Source organism: Anomaloglossus baeobatrachus, chromosome 5 (genome assembly GCF_048569485.1).
Source record: "Anomaloglossus baeobatrachus isolate aAnoBae1 chromosome 5, aAnoBae1.hap1, whole genome shotgun sequence".
NCBI classification, from domain to species: Eukaryota; Metazoa; Chordata; class Amphibia; order Anura; family Aromobatidae; genus Anomaloglossus; species Anomaloglossus baeobatrachus.
Window position 1 is genome coordinate 301,239,852 of NC_134357.1, and position 27,626 is coordinate 301,267,477.

At 45.2% G+C, this 27,626-nt stretch overlaps 1 protein-coding gene across 1 annotated transcript in view; it reads right to left on the reverse strand.

Moving 5' to 3' along the window:
- FDXR (ferredoxin reductase) overlaps nucleotides 1-27,626 on the reverse strand; it is a 79,184-nt gene that overhangs the window by 28,143 nt on the left and 23,415 nt on the right. The window contains exon 4 of the mRNA XM_075349660.1: nucleotides 13,939-14,061. Within this exon, the coding sequence (XP_075205775.1) occupies nucleotides 13,939-14,061 (123 nt within the window). The remainder of the gene's footprint in view (nucleotides 1-13,938; nucleotides 14,062-27,626) is intronic.

The following is a 27,626-nucleotide window of genomic DNA, read 5'->3' on the forward strand; positions in this document are numbered from 1 at the left end:
TGTGCTTTTTTTTTTATTACAGCCCCTGGACCCGAACTGTAAGGGGGGCTTTACACGTTGCGACATCGCTACCGATATATCATCGGGGTCACGTCGTTAGTGACGCATATCCGGCGCCGGTAGAGACATCGCAACGTGTAAATCCTAGTTGCGACGATGAACGAGCACAGAAGCGTACAATATCGCTGATCTGTGTAACGTAGTTCATTTCCATAATGTCGGTTTGACCGCAGGAACGATGTTGTTTGTCGTTCCTGCAGCTCAGCTCCACACATCGCTGTGTGTAAACCCGCAGGAACAACAAAGATCTCCTTACCTGCATCCCGACAGCAATTCAGAAGGGAGAAGGTGGGCGGGATGTTATGTCCCGCTCATCTCCGCCCTTCCGCTTCTATTGGCCGGCCGATTAGTGACGTCGTGGTGACGCAGAACGCACCTCCCCCTTGAAGGAGGGGTTGTTCGGCAGTCACTGCGACGTCGCCGAGCAGGTATGTGCATGTGAAGCTGCCGTAGCGATAATGTTCGCTACGGCAGCAATCACCACATATCGCATGTGCGACGAGGGCGGATGCTATCGCGCTGGACATCGCTAGCAATTGTTAGCGATGTCGCAACGTGTAAAGCCAGCCTAACTCGGGTTTCCCAGGAATACTCATGTTTGGGTTCGCCCATCACTAGTCAAAAACAGTAGTAGGTATACCCCCCAAGAATGTCAATGTCTCAATGACTTGTCACGTGGCCTTGAGCATCAATTACAGCTTGAAAACAACGTCTCATGCTGTTCACAAGTGGAGTTATTGCCTGCAGAGGCATGGCATCCACTCTTCTTTAAAGGAAGCACTCACGTCATTGAGGTTCTGGGGTACAGAGTTATGAGCTTCTACACGGCAACTCAGCTGATCCCATAGGTTTGTTATGAGATTCAGGTCTGGAGAAAGTGCAGGTCACTCCATTTGCAATACCCCAGTCTCAAGCAGCCATTCCCTAATGATGCAACCTCGATGAGCTGGAGCATTGTTATCGATGAAAAAGAAATTAGGCCTGTATTGTTCATACAGATGCTCAATGACTGTATTAATGATGTTGTTCAAGTAGCAGGAGCTTGTCACTGTACCATTCATAAAATGTCGGGCAGTTCTGTGTTGACTGGACACACATGCCCACACTGTAACACCATTACCAAAGGCTCGTCTGGTGACAACAGTGGCTGATGCATGGCGCTCTCCTTGATGTGTCCAATATCTCTAGCGGTCATCATTTCTGCTCAGCGTAAATACACTTTCATAAATGAACAGCACTGAGGCCCACTGGTCCCTCATCCAGCAATAGAATCACGCCTTCCCATGGTGGTGTGGTCAGTTACCCTTGCAGGTCATCTAGCACGCAGACCACACTAATGTAAATGGATTTGAATGGTCCAATGTGACACTCACCTCCCTTAAACATGCCTGGAGTTGTGTGGCATTGAGCTTCCGGTTCCAAAGGGCATTATTCACAATAAAGCAGTCATCAGTGTGTCATTTGGCCAAAGGACATCCACTTCTATGCCTTTCTGTTAAAGGGAACCTGTCACCAGATTTTTCCCTATTAAACTAAAAGTATCCCCTTCTGCAGCTCATGGGCTTCATTCAATGAAGGTGCACCTTGGCCCTGACTCCCCTTCCAGACACCAAAAATAACTTTTATAAAACCTGGCCGTTAGGTATGCTAATGACCTGTGTAGCTCAGATGGGCAGGCACATTTTCTGCTTCTGTCCCCCCTCCTGTCGCCTCCTCCTTCCTTGATTGACGTGATGACGCCTCCGTCATCATCCCCATTGCATTTTCAAATCTCGCGCCTGTGCAGTTCTCGGCTCGCGCAGGCGCAGTTTGCTCTGCCATATCGCGGGCAGAGCAGAAAACATAGCTGCCCTCGCTCGCGCCAGTGAGCTAAATGCGCAGGTGTGAGATTCTGGTCGGCGCTGTGCATGACCTCACCAGCGCCATCCTCGTACCCGCTTATAATCTTGCATCTGCGCATTTAGCTCACTGGCGCGACCGAGGGCAGCTATGTTTTCTGCTCTACCCGCGATATGGCAGAGCGATCTATGCCTGCGCGAGAAGACATAACAGCACAGGCGCAAGATTTGAAAATGCAATGAGGATGATGACTGAGGCGTCATCACGTCAATCAAGAAAGAAGAACGGCGATCAGCGGCAGGAGGGGGGACAGAATCAGAAAATGAGTCCGCCTATCTGGCCAACACAGGTAATTAGCATACCTAACGGCCAGGTTTCATAAAGTTATTTTTGGGATCTGGAAAGGGAGTCAGGGAACAAGGTGCACCTTCATAGAATGCAGCCCAGGAGCTGCAGAAGGTGATTATTTTAGTTTAATAGGGAAAAACCTGGTGACAGGTTCCCTTTAATCTTCCAGTCTCTATGTATCTCTGTTGCAACCTAGTGATGACACTCTGTGACATTCTAAGTGTCCCCTTCCGTCTGAGAACATCCTGCTAGAAGCCTCAAGTGTCGAAGCAAAGTTGATCAATTGTTGGGTGTCGTCTTGGTCTCATGATGTTTAAATGTGAACAGCGTGATGAAGAGGATTGTTTAAATACCAATTCTAATTGAACCCCGAAATTTATTAGGCGATCCTTGGATCAAACACCTGCTATGAATTTTGCCATTTAAGCTCCTTGTTAGAGAACAGCAAGTTGTGCATAAAATACTGAAACACTTAACAGTTGGACATGTGCATTCAAAGCTTTAGAAAATGTCACATTAAGTTCACCTGAAAAGGCTAGAGGGCATTTTAGGATCGTCCTGAAATTGCACCCGAAAGCTAAATATCCCTAAGTTTTAGTGAGTAGTGTAATTGGCACTCAACAACTACTGGAGTTAAAGCACTCAGGATTGTGAAACTCAAATAAAAGACAGAGATGCTCCAGGGAGCCTAAAAATAATAAAGTTATCCGTCATCACTATATCAGAGGCGCTTTCTAACTTGACAGACTTCACCCTCTGGTCCTGAGAGACTTTCGCTTTGTCCTACTGTTCAGCCAGTCTATGAGAATTGCCGAAGGTATACACTGCACATTATGAGATTTTCCTTTATTACTCGGATTACTAGCAGTCACCTAGGCTGTGTTCTAGATCCCAAGTAGGACAAACACTGATGCTGAGGCCATTAATAGGCTGAGTCAGAGAGCTAAAAGTCAAATATAAAAGCAGGTTATAAGTCATCAAGAATAGCTGACATGCTGCTTCTCCACAGGTAACCGTATGCCCCCTGCACTCCAAACAGGTGCACCCACGCCGTCAGCTCTCTGGTGACAGATGCTCCTTATAGGACGCTGCTGCCAAGAACATCTCATATGATCGTTGCAGAAAAGGCTTCGGGCATGGAGCGGTCGGACTGGCAATGGTAGTGAATGATCTGCCAGCCATGTCTACAGCCTTTAAATCTCTAGTAGAAGTCAAAGTGACAGAAGGATTTGAGGTACAGTAGAACCTCGCTTAACGAGTAACCCAGTTAACGAGAATTTCGCTTAACAAGCAAAGCTTTCTGTAAATTTGTAACTTGGTTTACGAGAAAGCTTTGCTGTACGAGCAAAATACTCACCGCACATACTTCTGGTTCTGTACATCCACCGCGCTCTAACCCGCTCTTGCAGTCCACAGAAACACACACGCACGCACACACATACAGTATTATGCTCACCTTACCTTCCGTTCCATCGCCGGCCTCATAGTTCTTGTAGTTCCCCGGTACATTGCAACGAGGGGGGAATCCTCGCGGAGAACTACAGGACCCAGGAGGCCGGCGATGGAATGGAAGGTAAGGTGAGGATAATATGTGTACCTTCTGTTCCATCGCCGGCCTCCTGGGTCCTGTAGTTCGCCGTTATAGGCTGTGCATCGGCAAGCATAGCGACGAAGCAAGAACTTCCTCTGTCAACCGCTACTCAAAGGCAGCGCGCTGACCAATCAGAGGCAAGCGGCTCCTGCCTTTGATGTCAGCGCTCTGGCAGCGGAAGTTTCTCCCTCGTCGTCATGGTTACCCGATACACAGACCGTACTAGCAAACAGCAAGTCCCAGGAGACCGGCGATGGAACCGAAGGTAAGGTGAGTATAAGGGGTGCTTCACACATAGCGACAGCGACAACGACGTCGCTGTTACGTCACCATTTTCTGTGACGTAACAGCGACCTGGTAAGTCGCTGTTATGATCGCTGCTTAGCTGTCAAACACAGCGACGCAGCAGCGATCATAACATCGCTACATGTGCAGAGAGCAGGGAGCCGCGCACACTGCTTAGCGCTGGCTCCTTGCTCTCCTAGCTACAGTACACATCGGGTTAATTAACCCGATGTGTACTGCAGCTACATGTGCAGAGAGCAGAGCCGGCAGCACAGGCAGCGTGAGAGCTACGGAGGCTGGTAACTAAGGTAAATATCGGGTAACCACCTTGGTTACCCGATGTTTACCCTGGTTACAGCTTACCGCAGCTGCGAGATGCCAGCTCCTGCTCCCTTCATTTCATCGCTCTCTCGCTGTCACACACAGCGATCTGTGTGTCACAGAGGGAGAGCGCCTTTGAAGAAAACGAACCAGGGCTGTGTGTAACGAGCAGCGATCTCGCAGCGGGGCCAGATCGCTGCTCAGTGTCACACACAGCGAGATCGCTAATGAGGTCACTGTTGCATCACCAAAACCGTGACGTAGCAGCGATTTCGGTAGCGATCTCGCTATGTGTGAAGCACCCCTAATATGTGTGTGTGCGTGTGTGTGTGCGTGCTTGTGTGTGTTTGTACGCGTTTGTACGTGTTTGATTTTCAATAATGTTTTATTACATGAAGAAAGTATATTTAACAATATTCATGAATTATGAATAGGCTTCAAACTTTCAATACATATATCTCATACAGTATAAATGCTTATAATTTTATTTTATATGAGGGAAAAGGAAAAGATGGGAGGGATGAGAGGGGTAAGAATATTTTATTGGGGGGGGGGGCGTGGCCTGGACCTCATGTAGAGAGGAAGCAGCGTGGGTGAGCTCCTGCCTGGATCCTGAATTATCCTGCACACCGGCCTTGCTGACAGGCACTACCGACCCTGGAGGGCTGCAACACTACTTATAACACCCAGGGAAGCGAGCACAGCCAGGATATGCCGACCCGCAGCAGCAATAAAAGCGACAGAGACGCGCAGGAGCGTGCCTCTGAAGAATCCAATATGGCGCCGCCGGCATCCACACCATCCCGAGCTGGAGCAGTGGGAGTAGCAAGCAGGTTGCAGCGGTTTGCCAGAGTGGCCCCTGGCACAGAGCCTACCTGCAACGAGGCACCCGATGGCAGCGCTGAACGGGCCCTGGAGCAGGGAGAAAACATACCCGACGGTGAGACTGTGAGTACCCTGGGCCTTGCATGTTCAGCAGCACAAGGTATGCAGACACACAGGCCTGCGCTGGCAGAGGGAGGAGGGGGAGATGTGGAGCAAACAACACCTGTTTTCACTGAGGCCATACTGAGAGACATTCTGGCAGCAATTAACTCTTGCAATACCACATTGGCCACTCTAAGCAGCCAGATGGGAACTGTCACCTCAGATATGGCCTGTATTAAACGTGAGCTGCAAGGGGTGACTGTCAGAATGGGGGAGCTGGAGGAAAGAGTGAGTACAACAGAGGATAAATTACCACCAATGTCACGAGAGCTGGGAAAGGCCACGCAAAATATCTCCACACTGCTAAACAAGGTGGATGATTTGGAAAATCGCTCCCGCAGAAGTAATTTGCGACTGGTGGGGGTCCCAGAGAGGATGGAGGGCAATGACCCACTGAATTTCTTTGAAAAATGGCTTAAAGACACCATGGGAAAAGACATACTATCCTCTTTCTTCACCATTGAAAGGGTGCACAGGGTCCCTGCGCGTGCCCCACAGCCGGGAGCACCCCCACGTCCTATTCTGATTAAACTACTGCACTATAAAGATAGGGACACTATCCTGCGCAGAGCCAGAGATATCAAAGAACTTGCAATTGATGGGAGGAAGATATCAATATTTCCTGATTTCTCCATGGAAGTGCAACGTAAAAGAGCGCAATTTATTGAGATCAAAAAACGACTGCGCAACCTGCAAGTGCCATACTCCATGATGTACCCTGCTAAGCTGCGGATTGCTGCGAACGGAGAGACTCATTTTTTTGATACGGCTGGGGCGGCATTGTCTTGGCTGGATATCAATGAGAGGTCCCTGAGGAGGAAGAATACCTGAGACTTCCCTTTCTGCCGCCAGGCGTTGTTTTTGTTTGGGACGCTATGCTGGTGAGCTCATTACAGTTAAATTCATCTAGGATCCAGGTTGGGAGACGGCCGGTTCATTGTGGACACCCGCTGCACTAGCGAGTTGTGGACCCCCTCCCTGCATGGACTTGGGGCGTGTTTTTAGCCCTGATTCTCTCTATTTGGGAGAAATGTGTAAGATACACTTGAGTTTGAGGGCAGGGGCACTGCGCACTGGTGTGCGGAGCCCTATCTCTCTCCATGTTTTTCTTGTTTATTGTTGTATGATGCAATCTGTTTGGGAAGTGTGGTGTGCCTCAGTCGTGTCGCTCAACCTAATGTTTTTGAGAATCGGTGGAGAACGCCTCTCTCCTCCAGGTATGAAGTATGCGTCCGGATCATATCTTAGTCTACGCTTATGGCGACATCTTTAAATATTGTAGCATGGAATGTTAGAGGGCTCGGAGATGCGAACAAAAGATGTGCTATATTTACTCACCTACAGAAACTGTTACCGGCTATTTTATGTCTCTCCGAGACCCACATGGTCAGGGATAATGTTCATTGGCTGAGGAAGGGATGGATCGCGCATGAATATCATTCCACATACTCGACCCATGCACGGGGTGTGAGTGTGTTGGTGCACAAATCCATCCCGTTCTCATGTACCAAATCAGTGATTGACCCGGGGGCAGATTTGTATGTTTGCTTTGCACGCTGTATGGTATACAATTTATTCTGGTTGCGATATATATCCCTCCACCATATTCAGTCGAACCGGTAAAAAGGATATTGCCTATTTTAGATTCCCTTCCATCTGTGCCAACGCTTTTGATAGGGGATTTTAATAATTACTTACATCCCTATCTAGATAAGTTACACTCGGGAAACATATCGGAGAACGCCGCCCCGACTTCATTTGCTAGAATGCTAACGGAGCTGGGTTTTGTAGATCTTTGGCGTGCCCAACACCCCACAACCAAACAATTCTCCTGTTACTCTAGCTCCCACCACACCATGTCACGAATAGACCTGGCTATTGGAAACGCACTTATGGCCTCATATACACAAAAGGTGGCCTACCTACCTAGAAGCGTATCTGATCACTCACCATTACATGTTACGCTTGCATGGGGAAACCCCCTCACTCTGCCCAGGCCTATCTGGAAACTTAATCCCTTCTGGATCCAGCTTATTGGGGGATCTTTATATGATAACATTCTGGAATACTTTCATCTTAATGAGTGCTCTGCACCACCACACATAGTTTGGGACTCTATGAAAGCTGTGGTAAGGGGCATATATATTAGAGAAAGATGCATACGCAAAAATCAAACCAAATGTTACACCCAGAGTTTGATTCAGGAGGTATCTGATGCGGAGGCTGCGGTGGTGCTCAACCCGACAGTAGGAACTAAAAACACTCTAGAGAAGGCACAAACGTCACTCAAAGAAAATCTCATGTCGGTGGCAGAAAATAAACGCTATTTCCTTAAACAAAATTATTTTATGGCGGGGGAGGGCGTGGGGCACCTACTGGCCACAGTCATTAGAGCACAGGAAGGATCTTCTTATATAAATAGGTTAAAGACGGAATCAGGTGACTTTGTAACAGCAAGCGAGGATATAATAAGAGAAATAAAGAGGTATTATATGCGGCTATACACATCAGACTGTGACCTCACGGAGACGGAGATTGAGCAGTATTTGGATGCTCTCTCTCTTCCTACACTGAGTGATGTAAACAGGGAATTGCTGGACCGGGACATCTCATTGGAAGAACTGGAGGAAGCGCTTGGCCAGACACAAAATGAAAAAGCTCCGGGAACGGATGGCCTGCCTGGAGAGTTTTATAAAACGTATGCACCCTTACTGCTACCCAAACTACTTAAGGTATTTGAAGAGGCTGAAAGGCAGAGGGTCCTCCCGCCCTCTATGAGGGAAGCCTTAATAGTCTTAATATTAAAACCCAGAAAAGATCCAGAGATCCCGGATTCGTATCGCCCAATCTCTCTCCTACAAACAGACATTAAATTGCTGGCCAAGGTGCTCGCCAATAGGATGTCCCGAGTCATCTCATCTATAGTGCAGAGTGATCAGACAGGATTCATTCCATGCAGAGCCACATCTATGAATCTCAGGAAATTATATTTGGGAATTCAACATAGTTCTGAGGTACCGGGGGAAAGGGCAATTTTGTCATTAGACGCCGCTAAGGCGTTCGATAGCCTTGAATGGGAATATATGTGGGCTGTACTTCGGAAAATGGGCTTTGGACATAGATTCATAAATTGGGTAAAACTGCTATATGACTCACCGGTGGCGAAGGTTAGGGTTAATGGCAGGGTCTCCGAGTCTTTTCCTCTTGGAAGAGGTACTAGACAGGGGTGCCCGCTTTCACCCTTGCTATTCGCGACTGCAGTGGAGCCGTTGGCAGTGGCTATACGGAAATCCAGGGAGGTAGAGGGATTTCGGTGTGGAGCCGTGGAACAAAAGATATCATTATACGCAGACGATCTACTCTTATATTTAGACATGGTACGTTCCTCGATTTTGCCGGCAATGAATATCATTCGGGAATTTGGACAGAGGTCTGGTCTACGAATCAACTGGTCCAAGTCGGCTTTAATGCCGTTGGACCCCCTTCCGGGGGACTTTTCGGACTTACAGATTCCAGTTCCTGTGGTCCGGGAGTTTACATATCTGGGAGTAATTGTCAGCCCAATCCCGAAGGATTTCCAGGCCCTAAATCTGGAACCCCTGTTACAGCGATTCAGAGCAAAAGTGCATACCTGGTGCCGTTTGCCGCTATCAAATATCGGCAGATCCAATTTAATTAAAATGGTAATGATGCCACAATTACTATACCTTATACATAATTCTCCAGTGTGGATATGTAGGGAATTTTTTGTAAAAATTAATACAATATTCCGATTGTCTCTCCAGTAAAGGAGACAAACTCTAGCACAGCGCCACCTATTGGAAGTAGCGATCCTAAAAGTCACAAGTGGATTTTCAACAATCCTTTGCAATATGACTCAGGATATATAAGCCAGATCAGAATCCCAATTTGCAGACACGGTGTTTCGGGGTGCTTGCCCCTCGTCAGTGCAAAGTATGGGGGTGTCTGATCTGGCTCATGAGATATTCCGGGAACTTATTTGGAAGAAAAAGCAAGCTAGGATTCGACTGGAAGTGCTACAGCGGGGAAAGGAGGAGGGAGGACTGGCGGTACCAAACCCATATATATACTATATAGCCTCCCAGATGCAACATCTGAGGGGTTGGGGCAAAGAAGGAGGGTATGATACCAGTGGTGATATAGTGAGAGAGGGATCAGTATGGAAGTACCCAGGTTGCCGGTTGGATGTAGGACAAAGACAGATAAATGGGGCACGATATCCCACACTGGCTATGATATTCCGGGTGTGGGACAGGGGTAAGTCTCTTTTGGGGATAAGCGGACCTACAGAGCTCTGGCCACTGTGGCAGAACCCCGACTTGCCAGAAATTAAAAAATTAGTAGGGTTCAGAGGATGGGAGGATAAAGGGATCCATTTAGTGTCACAAGTACTACAAAATAATACTCTTAAAAGCTTTGAACAACTGAGAGCGGAGTTTCACCTTCCGCATGTCTTCTTTTATCAGTATTTGCAGCTGAGACACGCACTGGAAAGACAGGGGAGGACAAACCCGGTCACAGTGACACATAATCAAACATTACATAGGCTGCTTACATCTGAGTCCTCTAAGGGTCTTATTTCGGAACTATATAAAAAATTACTACCTGCCCATCTGGAAACACATCCATTGCTTGTTAAAAGCAAATGGGAACGAGACGTCGGTCCCCTGACGGAAGGCCAGTGGTCTGATATATTGGAACAAGTTCCTAAACTGGCGGTATCGGAGTGCCAAAAGCTGTCTCAAATATATCTCATCCACAGGGTATATAAAACTCCCAGTCTACTATTTAAGATGGGACTCAGACCAAACACACAGTGTGTTAGGTGTGGACAGGATGATGCCCATTTGATGCATGTTATGTGGGAGTGTGGACACATTGGTGATTTCTGGAACCAAACCCTGGGACTTATAGGTCAAATATATCATATCACAATACCACCGTCGCCCCGCCTGTGCCTGTTGAGTCTATGGGAAGGAGAAGTGGATCCGGATTCTCCAACAGCTCTGGGAATAGCCCGTATCTTGTACCAAGCAAGAAAGCTACTTGCATATCACTGGTTAGACCCTCTACCACCAACATTACCAGAGCTCAAAAACAAATTAAATAACGTCATAAGATTGGAAAGGGGAGTTTATTTAAAAAGAAAAACATTGAAAAAGTTTTACAACATTTGGCGGCCATGGATGGAGTTGCCGGGCCTACCCTCTAGTGCACTGGTTCGGGATGCAATGCTGGACCGGTTACTGTTGTGCCTGCAGTGATGGCATGTGTGAGGAAGGGAATTAAAACTAGTTTTTTCTGTGACGAAGTGGACTTTGAATGAAGAGGTGAGAGAGGACTGGAACGGTTTCATGGATGACTGCACGGAGAGGGAGGGGCAGGAGAGTATAGCAATATGATGTGGAGCGACACGGCTGATGGAGGAGGTGTTCCTGTTAGTCTGAGGCATTATTGCATAATTTAAGTTTTGTTTATTTGTAGAGCCACGAGGTTTGTAGGCTCAAGCTATATAATATAACTATGATTTGAGAACTCTATTATTATATTTACATACATGCAGAGAAAGAACCTGATTTATAAATCACATGTGTTTATCTGTTTATTGTTATCAGTTATATGAAAAGTGAAATACTCTCTGTATTGATCCCTAATGATTTAATAAAAAAAGATCTGATTTAAAAAAAAGAATATTTTATTGGGGGAGAAACCAGGGGAAGAATAAGGTAAGTGGGTAATAGGGAAGGAGGTTGGGAAAACATTCCTGCTTATTTAGTTCATGTAAAATATTGTTATCGCTTATTAATATTAACAAAACAATTGTTTAAAATACATAATATAACTCTTAACTCTATATGGCCTATTAAAGAAAAGAGAAAACAGAAAAGGGAGAAAAGTAAAGAAAAGGAAAGAAGAAAGGGAAATCAGCAAGGGGAAGGGGGGGGAATTAAAATTCAAATCTTAGATTAAAATATCCTTGGAAAAAGGTTGCCTTTAAATCAGGAAATGCTGATTGTGTCACTGATCCATGGACTCCAGCATTTGTGGTAGGAGGAAAATGTATTGTTTATAATTGCATGTCTTTCTTCATACTTATGATGGCTGGATAGTATGTTAATGATTTCATTAATATTTGGGCATTCTTTTGTTTTCCATTTTGCTGCTATTAGATTTTTAGTAATTAAAAAGAGGTGGATGGCGATGGGAACATGGGATGGATCGATATTTTCAGTTCCTAGAGACAACAGGGCCATATGTGGAGAAATAGAGATATTCGATTTTGTAACTCGGTTCAGAAATTTAAAAACTTCAGACCATAAAGTTTTAACTATTGGGCATTTCCAGAAAATATGGAGTATATCGCCTATTTGGTTACACCCCCTCCAACAGAGAGGAGACACGTTTTGTTGAATTTGCTTATTCTTGAGGGGGAGTAGTACCAATGGCTCAGGAGTTTATAGTAGGATTCGTGAAGTGCAGCACAAATGTTTGAGTTATAAGTCGCTTTTAGGGCTTTTTCCCATTCCCTTTCAGAAAATTGTTGCTTTAAACTATGTTCCCATTTAATCATGTAGTCCATTTTTTTTAAAACTAATATCTTCGTTGAAGTTGTTGTAAATGCTCCTAGTGCTCCATATTTGCTTATTATCCAAGTTACTGTATAACATACTAACAATTTCTGGAATTGGATGTTTGAAGGATAGTAGGTTTTTTATGGTGGATCGTAAAGCAATAATTATCCTGAAGTCATTGAGATATTATATTTTATCTTGATATCCAAGAAGGTGATAAAGTCTATTCCATTATATAACTCTTTTAACTTTTTTGGACCCTGTTTTCTCCAATTTGTGGGAATATTTTCTCTGGCTATATAGGCCAGGAATGTAAGGGGTGCTTCACCTACGGCGAGATCGCTGCTGAGTTACGTTTTTTGTGACGCAGCAGTGACCTCATTAGCGATCTCGCTGTGTGTGACACTGAGCAGCGATCTGGCCCCTGCTGTGAGATCGCTGCTCGTTACACACAGTGCTGGTTCGTTCTTTTTATTGTTGCTCTCCCGCTGTGACGCATAGATCGCTGTGTGTGACAGCGAGAGAGCGCCGAAATGAAGCGAGCAGAGAGCAGGAGCCGGCATCTGGCAGCTGCGGTAAGCTGTAACCAAGGTAAACATCGGGTAACCAAGGTGGTTACCCGATATTTACCTTCGTTACCAGCCTCCGCCGCTCTCACGCTGCCAGTGCCGACTCCCTGTACATGTAGCTGCAGTACACATCGGGTTAATTAACCCGATGTGTACTGTAGCTAGGAGAGCAAGGAGCCAGCGCCTAGCAGTGTGCGTGGCTCCCTGCTCTCTGCACATGTAGCTGAAGTACACATCGGGTAATTAACCCGATGTGTACTGTAGCTAGGAGAGCAGGGAGCCAGCGCTAAGCAGTGTGTGCGGCTCCCTGCTCTCTGCACATGTAGCGACGTTATGATCGCTGCTGCGTCGCTGTGTTTGACAGCTAAGCAGTGATCATAACAGCGACGCTGTTGCGTCACAGAAAATGGTGACGTAACAGCGACGTCGTTGTCGCTGTCGCTATGTGTGAACCCAGCCTAAGAGGGAATTCTTTTATCTGTTCAAATTTAGTAGTGTCCAGTTTATTTTTATTTCCCTTAAGGTTTTTCCAGATTGCGATTGTAGAGGCCAGGGTGGGGTGTACAGGAAGGTTAGTATTTTGCAAATGGCGTAAAATAAGATGGCCTAGAGATGCATAGTTATTATAATCTAGTTCCAGATCCATCCATGCGTGAGATTGATTGTTCTGAGTCCTGTATATGCTTTGTCTAATCATGTTTGTTTTGTAATAATTTAATATATTTGGTAAACTGTAACCTCCTCTTTTTTTGTGTTTCATAAAACATGCCTAGCAATCCGCGGCCTCTTGTAGTTCCAGACATAGCATTTCAGGATGGTTTGTAATTTACTCAAGTAATAGGGGGGGGGAATAAGAGGGGAATGCATCTAAAATAATATATCTTTGGTAAAATCATCATTTTGAATGCATTAACTCTCCCCAACCAAGTGATTTCATGTTTTTGTAAATTAGTTGCTTCTTTTTGGACTTTGTCAATGAAATCTTTCATGTTTATATCTATTAGAGATAGGAAATTATTTGTAATTTTAATTCCCAAGTAGTTCAAGGACCCCTCTAACCACTTAAAAGATGATTGATTTTTTTTATATTGCTAATGACCCGATTGTTTAGAAAAAAGGGAAGGATTTCAGATTTTTCAGCATGTGTTTGTATGTGTGCGGAATGACACAATAGGGGCCCAGGATGGGACATTTAACAAGTTGTGGAACAAATTGTCTGCATTGCAATGATTTCCTATGGGAAATCTTGCTTTGCTGAACGAGTAACTTGGTTAACAAGCACAGTCCCAGAACGGATTGTTCTCGTTAACCAAGGTTCCACTGTAGTTAATGGTCCAGCACTTACCAACACTACAGCATGATAGGCTTCCTGAAGCTCTTCCACGGTTACATCTCTCCCCACAGTCACATTTCCTAAGAAGCTGCAGCGTTCAGAGTGGGCAGTTTGTGTAAAAGTGTTAATAACATTCTGTATAGAGAGAAAAAAAAACAATGTGACAGTAAAAATGTATTTAGTATACAGTATTGATTATGTATGCTTTCCCACTAATCACAATATGGATTAAACTGACAGCACGGTGGCTCAGTGGTTAGCACTGGAATCTTGTAGCACTGAGGTCCTGGGCTGAAATCCTGCCAAGGACAACGGACAACATCTGCAAGAAGGTTCTATGTCCTCCCTGTGTTTGTGTGGGTTTCCTCCCAGTGCTCTGGTTTCCTCCAGGTTTTCCGGTTACCGCCACACTCCAAAGACATACTGATAGGGAATTATATTGTGAGCTGCCAGTGATTACTAAATTTGTAAAGTGCTGTTGAGTATGAAGCTACTATACAAGTATAATATACAGTACAGACCAAAAGGTTGGACACACCTTCTCAGTAAAAGAGTTTTCTTTATTTTCAGGACTCTGAAAATTGTAGATTGAAGGCATCAAAACTATGAATTAAAACATGTGGAATGAAATACTTAAAAAAGTGTGAAACAACTGAAAATATGTCTTATATTCTAGGTTCTTCAAAGTAGCCACCTTTTGCTTTGATACTGCTTTGCGCACTCTTGGCATTCTCTTGATGAGCTTCAAGAGGTAGTCACCAGAAATGGTTTTCACTTCAGAGGTGTGCCCTGTCAGGTTTAATAAGCCGAATTTTTTGCCTTATAAAAGGGGTTGGGACCATCAGTTGTGTTGTGCAGAAGCCTGGTGGACACACAGCTGATAGTACTACTGAATAGACTGTTAGAATTTGTATTATGGCAAGAAAAAAGCAGCTAAGTAAAGAAAAACTTGTGGCCATCATTACTTTAAGAAATGAAGGTCGGTCAGTCCGAAAAATAGGGAAAACTTTGAAAATGTCCCCAAGTGCAGTGGCAAAAACCATCAAACGTTACAAAGAAACTGGCTCACATGAGGACCGCCCCAGGAAAAGAAGACCAAGAGTCACCTCTGCTGCGGAGGATAAGTTTATCCGAGTCACCAGCCTCCGAAATCGCAGGTTAACAGCAGCTCAGATTAGAAGCCAGATCAATGCCACACAGAGTTCTAGCAGCAGACATCTCCAGAACAACTATTAAGAGGAGACTTTGTGCAGCAGGCCTTCATGGTAAAATAGCTGCTAGGAAACCACTGCTAAGGATAGGCAACAAGCAGAAGAGACTTGTTTGGGCTACAGAACACAAGGAATGGACATTAGACCAGTGGAAATCTGTGCTTTGGGCTGATGAGTCCAAATTTGAGATCTTTGGATCCAACCACCGTGTCTTTGTGCGACGCAGAAAAGATGAATGGATGGACCCCACATGCCTGGTTCCCACCGTGAAGCATGGAGGAGGAGGTGTGATGGTGTGGGTATGTGTTGCTGGTGACACTGTTGGGGATTTATTAAAAATTGAAGGCATACTGAACCAGCATGGCTACCACAGCATCTTTTTTATGTATGTGTGTGTGTGTGTGTGTATATATATATATATATATATATATATATATATATATATATATATATATATATATATATATATATATATATATATATATATATATATATATATATATATATATATATATATATATATATATATATATATATATATATATATATATATATATATATATATATACATATATATATATATATATATATATATATTACAGTTGCCTTGTTGCCTGTCCTTAGCAGTGGTTTCCTAGCAGCTATTTTACCATGAAGGCCTGCTGCACAAAGTCTCCTCTTAACAGTTGTTCCAGAGATGAGAAGGTGTGTCCAAACGTTTGGTCTGTACTAATATATATAAATATATATATATATATAATATATATATATATATATATATATATATATATATATATATATATATATATAATCAGTTATCCAGTTCTGTCAGGAGGAATGGGCCCAAATTTCTACCAGCTATTGTGAGAAGCTTGTGGAAGGATATCCAAACGTTTGACCCAAGTCATACAGTTTAAGGGCAATGGTACCAAATACTAATGAAATGTATGCAAACATTTGACTTTGCAGAAAGTAATACAAATGCCTTAAAACATTCTCTCTCATTATTCTGGCATTTGGCAAATATAAATAATTTTAGTTCCTAATTGACCTAAAACGGGAAAGGTTCATTCTGATTTCATGGCAGATAGTGAGAAAAACATGCAGATGTGTCTTCTTAGATAGTGTATGTAAACGTCTGGTTTCAATTGTACTGTATATATGTATCAGAAAGAAGGCAAAACTACCCACCAAGCAATCTTTAGACAAGTATGCAATACAAGGGGAAAAAAATTCCTCCCTGACCCCACATAACAGTTGGAGGATGTTCATGAATCAAGTAAACATCATTAACCCCACAGACAAAAGGAAAGCACAATGTGAAACTGGTTCTTTATTCAGAGTGTGTAACCCAATTTTATTTACAGACAATTATACCGATATTTCATGGTTTGCAATAAATCCATTGGGGACACAGTGAAATTGTACACTGAAGATGCAATGATTTCTTGCTTTGATTTGTACACCTATCAAAAGTCAATTTAAAAAAAAAAAATAAAAAAATTAACAGAACTGCATGGAGGCTTGTTCAGCTGTATGGAGGTGGCACTATTTTTGGGCACACAGTGTACTGTATATAGTTTATGGGAGGATTTATCACCATAGCCTTAAGTGGGCTTATTTTTTGGGACAATATGAAGTTCTCATTGGCACATTGTTTTGGTAAAAACAATTTTACATCATTTTTGTTCCTTTTTTTGGGAGGAGGTGATAACAAAACAAACAAAAAAACTAACAAAAAAAACTCACACAATTTTTGCATGACTTTGTTATTTTTTAATCCTACTTAAACATGTAAATGTATAATGCCCTGAATTTCTTTTCTGCGGTGTCATGACTGGCACTGTTATGCTGACAGGCAGCCCAATAAGTGCGTATTAGATTGTTAAAAAGGTTGTCCCTTTTAAGAATGTCCCAGTCCCTGGGCACTTTATTCACCAATCGCAGGATCCAAAATAGTCTCCGTTGCTCCCAGTGTTTGTTATTGGCTGCAGCATTGGCTGCAGCGTTGAGAATAAATCAACAGCCAGTGGGCTCAAAGACTGAGAATATTATTCCATCCTCACAAAGAGAGCCGCTAAGCTCACTGATTGACTGCACCTGTGTTGGTGTGATGTCAGTGTTACAGCCAATAACTGACATTGGGAGCAGTGGCGGAGACTCGGACCTGGGCCCGGGCACAGTCAGTAATATACTGCACCCAGGAACAAGGACTTTCTGAGAAGGGATGACACCTTTAAGAAGGGCTCTGTAGGCTTTCTATTCCGCCATAGTTTCATTTCAGAAGAATTTTTTTGGCTTCTACATTCTAGCAATTAAGCCAGGGTCACACGTCATATATTCTCTAATGTGAGAACATCCATGGGCGGCACGGTGGCTCAGTGGTTAGCACTACAGCCTTGCAGCGCTAGGGTCCTGGGTTCGAATCCCACAAACAACAACATCTGCAAAGAGTTTGTATGTTCTCCCCGTGTTTGCGTGGGTTTCCTCCGGGTACTCAGTTTCCTCCCACACTCCAAAGACATATAGGTAGGGAATTTAGATTGTGAGCCCCAATGGGGACAGTGTTCCTGATGTATGTAAAGTGCTGTGAAATATGTTCGCACTATATAAAAATAAAGATTTATTGATTTATCCAATGCGATATGTTAATGGCACTCAGCTCAAATTCTGTGTAAGCAGAGTATCATTCTCACATGTGATCTGATTGTCCCATATGTGAAAATTGGAGCAATGGTGAGGAACAAGAGAGATTAACCTCTTCATCTTCTCCACCTGTCTCAGCGTATATATCGGACTGCACTCGGATGACATCAGTGCACTCCAATGTTTCACATGCACCCATAGACTGCTGTGATTGTTTTCTCATGCTGAATCGGTCTGCCTCATTAACTAACATTGGTCCAAGTGTAATGCGAAATTTTCTCGTCCAATTTATACGCTAATGTAAGTAAACCCTTAGGGTGGGGTCTCTACATGTAGACCTTCACCAATCTTTCTAATGTGCCAAAACTATTTTTTAACAGACAAGTATATTTTGCAAGTTTTCCCATCTAAGAGAATGGGAATAACACTTTAAAAGGAATCTCTCACCAGTAAATTAAGCAATACTAAGTGGGAATCAGGGTTCCTTCACGCAGCTCTCAGGTTAAATAGCAAACCTGGTTACAAATTCCCTTTATGCTTGAAGCCTTTCAATTTACTTGTTCATATAAAAGTTTCTCTGTTCTGAAGTTAATGGTAATTTATTTTAGTGGTAACAGAATGTTGCCTAGGACACCTGCCACCACTGCAGTGTAAGAGTGATAGCCAAATATGCGCAGTGCTTACAAGCCCTTTACAAAATGGCTTGTAAGAGCTCCTCTGAAGATAGCCAGGATCACTTGAGCGAACTGTTAGCTTACGATCCACCTAGCTTCATTTTCACTACGCTCCTCCAATGCTGCAGAGGAGAAGCTGTCTCACATTGCAGCATCGGGAGCGCAAAGTTTTGGTCAGCCATGCAAAGGTGCCGCTGGTCCGAACTATAAGGCTATGTGCGCACTGGAAAATGGAATTTTCTCAAGAAAATTCCACAGGCATTCAAAGCTTACCGCACCCGCGGTAAAAAAAACGCGGCGAACCGCACCCGAAAGCCGCATGCGGTTTGCCGCGGTATTGTTCATGGTATTGCCGCGGTTTTGCCGCGTGCGGGTTGGTACATGTGCTTTATTGCATTCAATGCAATAAAGCACATTGAAAAAAAAAAGTAAAAAAAATAATTTCCTTCTGAGATAGATAGTGGATAGATAGAGGGATAGATAGAGGGATAGATAGAGGGATAGATAGAGGGATAGATAGAGGGATAGATAGAGGGATAGATAGAGGGATAGATAGAGGGATAGATAGAGGGATAGATAGAGGGATAGATAGAGGGATAGATAGAGGGATAGATAGAGGGATAGATAGAGGGATAGATAGAGGGATAGATAGAGGGATAGATAGAGGGATAGATAGAGGGATAGATAGAGGGATAGATAGAGGGATAGATAGAGGGATAGATAGAGGGATAGATAGAGGGATAGATAGATAGATCGCTTCATTTCTCACGGTCGGCAGTGAGTTCACATTACCGGCCGTGGGAAATGACCGGTAATTACCTCTGCTGTCTCGCTGCGAGGCTGCATTCAGCGCTGTGTGTCAGTCGCGGCTGGATGTAAGCAGCGCAGGAGCTGTGGATTACGTCGGAGCTTTGTTTCGGGAGGGGTTAATAAAAGGGTGAACAAGGCTTATTTGTGTTTTATTTAAAATAAAAGATTTTTCGTTGTCTGTGTTTTTTCACTTTACTTACGGGTTGATCATGTCAGCTGTCTCATAGACGCGGCCATGATCAAGCCTGGACTTAGTGGCGGCGATCCGCCGCCATTAACTCCTTGTATTACCCTGACTGCCACTGCATCACGGCAGCAGGAAGAGTCGGGGACACTCCGGTATTGCCGCATAATGGATGCGACAGTCCCGGGGCAGCTGCGGCTGATATTCTCGGATGCGGGAGGTGGGAGGGAGGCGGGGGACATTAACCCTGCCAGTCTCCCTCCCCAGCCTGAGAATACCGAGCCGCCGATGTGTGCTTACCTCGACTGGACGGTAAATACACAGCGGAGCCCACGTGTTTTGTTTTCTATATTTCTGTTTGCTTTCTATGTGTGTTCTATGTGTCTGTGTCTATGTTCTATGTCTGTGATGTCTGTGTGTGTCTGTGATCTGTGTGTGTGTTTACTCTCTGCTCCGCTTCCTCTTCTTGTCATAATGACATCACTTCCCTGCAAAACCGCAGGCAAGCGATGTACATTACCGCAGGAAAACCGCGAAATACCGCAGGGAATAACGCAGGAAAACGCAGTGAACCGCACAGAATTTGCTGCCTGCGTTATTCACTGCGGGATTTCACGATTACATGGCAGTCAATGGATTGAAATCCCGCAGCGATGTGCGGAAAAGAAGTGACATGCAATTGTTTTTGCTGCGGGAATCCCGAAGCAAAACATGCAGCTGTCAAATTCCGCCCAGTGCGCACAGGATTTTTTTTTTCCCATAGGTTTTGCTGGTGATTCACTGCAGAGATGTTATGAACATTTTCTGCAGCGAAACATGCAGCAAAACCGCAGGAAATCCGAGGCAAATCCGGTAAGTGCGCACAGGGCCTTAAACAAGCAGGATCGCGAGCTTTCTCCAGCCATCAGGACATCTGGTGGCTGTGGAGTGCCATGTTCCTGAACAGATAGGAAAGGAATAATCTTTTACCTACATCAAACAGTTACTGGCAATATAAAAATAAAAATCATGGAGATGCATCAATGTCGCAGAGGAGCACGTTCCAAAAAGTAGAGTTTTGCCTCTATAGAAGCCACTAGTTAGACCACACTTGGAATACATACATGCAGTTTCCATCTCTTAGACTAGGTTAGGTTTACATTAATACAGTGCTCTTCGTTCGGGATAGGCTAGGTTCGCATTGATACAGTGCTTTACGTCGGGGTTAGGCTAGGTTCGCATTAATACAGTGTTTTACGTCAGGGTTAGGCTAGGTTCACATTAATACAGTGTTTTACGTCGGGGTTAGGCTAGGTTCACATTAATACAGTGTTTTACGTCGGGGTTAGGCTAGGTTCACATTAATACAGTGTTCTCCGTTGGGGTTAGGCTAGGTTCGCATTAGTACAGTGCTCTCCGTTGGGGATAGGCTAGGTTCGCATTAATACAGTGCTTTACGTCGGGTTTAGGCTAGGTTCACATTAATACAGTGCTTTACGTCGGGGTTAGGCTAGGTTCACATTAAGGCTATGTGCACACACTGCGTCTTTTTGACGCTGCGTTTTTGGCCGCTAAAAACGCACCTGCGTCGAAAAAACGCGGCAAAAAACGCACGCGTTTTGCCGCGATTTGGTGCGTTTTTTTGCTGCGTTTTGCTGCGTTTTTGCTCACTGCGTCTTTATGCGTTTTTTATCAGTGAACAAAAAAAAAAGGTCTGATGTAATTTCCTTCTTCAATGTGTTCTTCATTCTCCACTAGTGTATGCAGAAGAGCAGACAGCTGCAGAACTACAAGGCTCAGCATATTCCATCCAATAGTGTATGCAGGAGAGCAGACAGCAGCTGCAGAACTACAAGGCTCAGCATGCTCCATCCAGGACTATATGCTTGAGGGAGAGTCAGGGGGAGCAGACCTACAAGGCTCAGCATCCTCCTTCCAGGACTGTATGCAGGATTTCTTTGCCCCCCCAAACAAAAAAAATGACGTGGGCTTCGCCATATTTTTGTATACTAGCCGGGTACAGCAGGCAGGTACGGGCTGCCCCCAACCCCCAGCTGCCTATTTGTACCCGGCTGGGAACCAAAAATATAGGGAAGCCCTTTTTTTTTAAATTATTTCATGAATTTCATGAAATAATTTAAAAAAAAAATGACGTGAGCTTCGCCCAATTTTTGAGTCCATCCGGGTACAACTAGGCAGCTGGGGATTGGAATCCACAGTGCAGGGTGCCCATGCTTTCTGGGCACCCCCGCTGTGAATTGCAGTCCCGCAGCCACCCCAGAAAATGGCGCTTTCATAGAAGCGCCATCTTCTGGCGCTGTATCCAACTCTTCCAGCTGCCCTGAAGCCGGGTGGCTAGCTAGGTAATAATGGAGTTAGGGCTAGCTGTATATTATCAGCTAGCCCTAAGCCCGAAATTCATGGTGTCACGCCAATATTAGACATGGCCACCATGAATTTCTAGTAAAGATAAAAAAAAAACACAACACAGAAAAATATTTTTATTAGATATAAAACACAAAACACAATTAGTGACTCCATCTTTATTGAAATAAAGAACCCCCCTCCGCAGTAATCCTGGGTTAGGGTCCCGCGCCGTCCAATCCGGATCCAATATCATCTGATCGGTTTGCTGGAAGGCAAAGTGATCAGATGATGTGTCAGGTTCTAGGGGCTGAAGCACATCACACATCAGCTGATTGTATAATCGGCTTTTATACAATCCGCTGATGCATCGGTGCAAAAAAAAATAAAAAAAATAATACTCACTTATGTGCTGATTACCGGCAGCTCCTGCAGCGATGGGGCGGGAGTCTGATCCCGTCCGATCGCTGCAGCAGCTGCCGGTAATCAGGGATGAAGTCTCCTGACGCATCCGCTGATACTGGCCGGGCGCCCGCGTCACCGCGATACTTATGATCACCTGATGCGTCAGGTGACTGCATCAGGTGATCCATCGCCAGGTCCTGCATCCATCGGAGCTTTCCCGGCCGTCTGCACACAGCCGGAGCGGGGGTGGCGATACCGTGAGAGGAGATGGGAGCGGGCATGGCACCAGGAGGCTGCAGACAGGTGAGTATAACTTTTTTTTTTTTTTTTTTCTACTGTTAACTTTTGTTTTCGCAGCCGCTTCCACCTCCTGCCTGTACATGGCGCCGCACGGCAGCATACATGCCCAGGACGGGAGGTGGAAGCGGCGGTGACGGTACCGGGAGGATTCACGCTTCTGTATATACTGACAGAAGGAATCCTCTTCCTGTACACGTCACTTTACTACCCACCTCCTGCGTTTATAGCTGCGTTTTTGGTCTTCAAAACGCACCAAAATGCAGCTATTTGCGTTTCTCATTGCGTCTTTCAACATCCCATTGAACTCAATGGATGAAAAGCGCAGTGAAAAACGCGGGAATAATTGACATGCTGCGTTTTTGTGGTCACCACAAAAACGCAGCTGAAAAAAAACGCTGTGTGGGGACAGCAAAAATGAAAACTCATAGACTTTGCTGGGGAAGCAAAGTCATGCAGTTTTGAGGCCAAAAACGCACCCGAAAAACGCGCAAAAACGCCGAGAAAAACGCACTGTGTGCACATAGCCTAATACAGTGCTCTCCATTGTGGTTTCTGTCGGAATCCCTGAAAAACAATACTCCAAAGAGAAACCCATCAGAGCCCCAGGGTTTTCTGAAAAAGCTGAATACGGTCAGTATGGAGGTCAGTCAGTGTCCACAGCGACTCCATCAGAACGCTGAAGAAACCCCATTATAGTGCTCCATGGACAGTCTGTGATGTGAACCTGGCATGTTGCTCTTCGCTGTAATTTCTACATGGATTTGGTAATAGGGCATCACTAACAGATCACAAAAACAATCTGACTGTAACCGATCTGACATTGGATTTTTGATTCTGGCGGTTGTATGTTTAACATTGACATACCCGTCTGAAATTTGCTCAACCTTCGGACATGGCCCCTGAGTGGGCTGTGTGACGTAATGAGACACCTCAGATCCCCACGTGAGTCCTTGCAAAAGGTCTGTCTCTTATCTGCAAGGCCACTCTATCTCCACAGACTGTTCAAGGGCTCTTCTTATCTCACACATACAGCCTTTCATATCAGCTTCAAACCCTCCAGCTGCTCCCAAAATACCGGAGAGGAATCAGATCCGATCTCTGGACAGCTCAAGGTGATACACCACACTAGTTCTGCAGATTTCATGTACATCTAATGCAAATTTCACAGTTATATTAATAAAGAAGGTCTTCAGACAGATTGCGGTGCCCACTGTCTGTAAGTTATGTGTATTAGTGCACTTCAAAAAAGCTTTGATGATTTTAATAGAAAGCAATGATGAGACAAGCACTGGTATCCGCGAGTACAACCAGTGACACCCCCACTTCAGGGCTGCATTACTGGACCATTACTAGTATTTATAAAGGGGAGCAAGTTCAATTGAAGACATGTTGGGCAATAGTTGGTTAAATTAATGCTAAGATTGGAAGGGTTTATGTGTCCTCTATGGGGAGAGCAGAGTAGGCACTAACAATCATTTAGTGAGGAACAAAAGATGGGGCGTTTGTATACAAACTGCCAGATCCTTATTTCCCCTTCTCTCATCTGTTGGGGGAACAGTTATTAGATGGTCGGCTGTTTCCAATGAAGTAGTCAGCAATATTACTTTTAAGATGCTGACAATCTTCCCCAATTTACTAGGTGCAGCGGTTGTGATCAAATCACTTTACTCTGCTCCAAATCTAGCAATGCCCTGAATGCTGAGCTCTGTGTAACCCACCCACATCACTGAGTACCAGTTATTTTTGTGCACTGCATATTGACAATACCGCTAATCAGAGGTGGGTCTGGGTTACACAGAACAAGTTGACTAGGGGGCACGTGGCACCTAGTCCTCCAGTGTAATCTCCCGCTGATTTTATTGAAACAACAGCAGACAGCCCAGTAAGTGACAAGTCCCTGGAATGGGGGTCTCAACACCTACACCTTGCTGCTCTCAGATTACATAACAAAAACCTGTTGCTAGATTCCCTTTGGTAACATATATTGGGTAGACTGACATAGGGAACTGATGGAAGAGTGTATGCCTCTACACCTTTAACTTTCCGCTAGAACTACATTCATATATCTTTTCATCTAAGCAGATCAGACTCCATAATTTAAACTCTATGATATAGCAGAGTCATGTATAATAAAATGTCCTACTGAGGAGCAACTGTTTACCTTCCTACTCATCTCTATCCCTCTCTATTGATTGGTAGAGGAGTGATAACATGACATCCACATATCATTCCCCTAAGGTGCACCATCACATTATGGGTGTCAGGTCCGAGCATTCCTACATGAACAGTGTCCTGGAAAGTGGATTGATCATCGTGGGCCAGTTGAATGGACACCAAGGTCTCAAGAATCTAACCCCCTTAGACTTTAATCTTTGGGGTCATCTGAAGGCAATTGTCTATGCTGTGAAGATACAAGGATACAACAGATACTGGACGCCTGTGCTAGCATTTCTTCGGCGGTATTGCTATCAATGTGTCAAGAGTGGGAGAAGAGGGTTCCATTGACAATCCAACACAATGGGCAGCACTTTGAACATATTTTATAAGTGGTCATAAAATTGTAAATAACTAATGAACAAATAAAGTTATGTTAAAACCAAGCCTACCATTGTTTTTTTTGTGAAATTCTTAAAAAGTTTGATGTGTTACATAACCCTCCTCCCTTTGGAAAAAATAAAGTTGGATCCAAAATGGCAGACTTCAAAATGGCCGCTATGGTCACCACCCATCTTGAAAATTTTCACCCCCCTCCCATATACTAATGAGCCACAAACAGGAAGTTGATATCACCAACCATTCCCATTTTATTTAGGTGTATCCATATAAATGACCCACCCTGTATTTTGGCTGCAAGTGCGATGTCACTTTAAGGACTCGGGAAGATGGCTATAGATTCTCTCAGATGTCATCCGAGTGCAGTCCGATGTTTGCAAATCACTCATTGAGTTAAATGGCTGACAGAGATCCAATTATCGGATCAAACTTGGATGTGTAGCTAATTTCTTAGACAGACACTGTGGCTGCAATCTCAGCTCTACTGGGACGTTCAGCCTCCTATGAGTGTCAAAGGAGAATCTCCATTACACAGTAAAATGCAATACTATAGTGTAGAAGCAGAGTTAGCGAAACGTACGTTGGGGAATAGGACGGCAGCACGAGCACACTCTTCCACCCAGGTAATTTGAACTCTGTTTAATTAATAGTTATTATTGCAATCTTGCGAATACTGTTGACATATTGAATTTAGCCATGTGGAATCCATTCTGACGGCAAATGCATCGGAGCTGGGATAGCTCTTCAGTATCAGCTGTTTATGCCGCCAGCATGGATTTCTTACGTGCTTGGTGGTAGCACGTGTTTTACTTGTGGTACTAGCAGTGACGGGCCCATAGTTCCGTTCTGGAATTGCGGTTACATACTGTAGTAGCCTATGTAAGGGATATGTGCAATGCATATGCACTAAGACACTTTGTATTTATGGTATGGCTACTGGTTTAACTTTTTATGTCCGTAAGCTTCAAGTGGACTTTGGCACCAGTCACTTTATATGTTCATTTATGGCCAATGTCATGTGCAATATAGATAATGCTGCTTGCCCTTTGTATTGGTATTTTTCCTGCATATATCTCACTAGTAGGTGGCCCGATTCTACGCATCGGGTATTCTAGAATTTACGTATTGTGTAGTTAATGTATGATTTTAGAGATAGAGATGTTGTTGTGTGTAGTTACCAAGTGTTTGTGTAGGGCGCTGTACATGTTCTGGGTGTTGCCTGGGTGTTGTCTGGGTGTGGCGGGGGGTGAGAGCAGTGTTGTTTGTGTGTTGCGTTATTTGTGGAGCACTGTGTGTCTGTAGCGTTGTGTGTGTGTGTTGCGCGGTTTGTGTGGGTGTGGGGTGTGGGGTGTGTGTGTGTGTGTGTGTTTTGGAGGTATTTTTTGTGCAATGTGTGTGTTGTGCGGTATGTGCGTATATTTGTGTGTGCCACGGTGTTTGAGTGTTGTGTGTGTGCGGCGTTGTCTATGTGTGTGGGTGTCTGTGTAGAGCAGTGTTTGTGGTTCCCAGTGTGTGTGTGGTGTGTTGTGCAGTGCGTGTGTGGCGGTGTGTGTGTGTGTGTGTGTGTGTGTGTGTGTGTGTGTGTGTTTTGGGGGGAGGTGTGCACCCCCCATCGTGCTCCATCCCCCATGCTGCGCACCCCACATCGTGCTCCATCCCCCATGCTGTGCACCCCCCATCGTGCTCCATCCCCCATGCTGCGCACTCCCCATCGTGCTCCATCCCCCATGCTGCGCATTCCCCATCGTGCTCCATCCCCCATGCTGCGCACTCCCAAACGTGCTCCATCCCCCATGCTGCGCACTCCCCATCGTGCTCCATCCCCCATGCTGCGCACTCCCCATCGTGCTCCATCCCCCATGCTGCGCACTCCCCATCGTGCTCCATCCCCCATGCTGCGCACTCCCCATCGTGCTCCATCCCCCATGCTGCGCACCCCCCCCATCGTGCTCCATCCCCCATGCTGCGCACCCCCCATCGTGCTCCATCCCCCATGCTGCGCACTCCCCATCGTGCTCCATCCCCCATGCTGCGCACTCCCCATCGTGCTCCATCCCCCATGCTGCACACTCCCCATTGTGCTCCATCCCCCATGCTGCGCACTCCCCATTGTGCTCCATCCCCCATGCTGCGCACTCCCCATTGTGCTCCATCCCCCATGCTGCGCACTCCCCATTGTGCTCCATCCCCCATGCTGCGCACTCCCCATTGTGCTCCATCCCCCATGCTGCGCACTCCCCATTGTGCTCCATCCCCCATGCTGCGCACTCCCCATTGTGCTCCATCCCCCATGCTGCGCACTCCCCATCGTGTTCCATCCCCCATGCTGCGCACTCCCCATCGTGCTCCATCCCCCATGCTGCGCACTCCCCATCGTGCTCCATCCCCCATGCTGCGCACTCCCCATCGTGCTCCATCCCCCATGCTGCACACTCCCCATCGTGCTCCACAGTTATACATCAGACAGTATACACGCACACATCTGATCGCATACACTCACACACACACCCTACTTCTCCCTGTGCCCACCGGTGGGCGGTCCCAGCAGCTGTGCTGCACGCCGTGCTCCTCTGC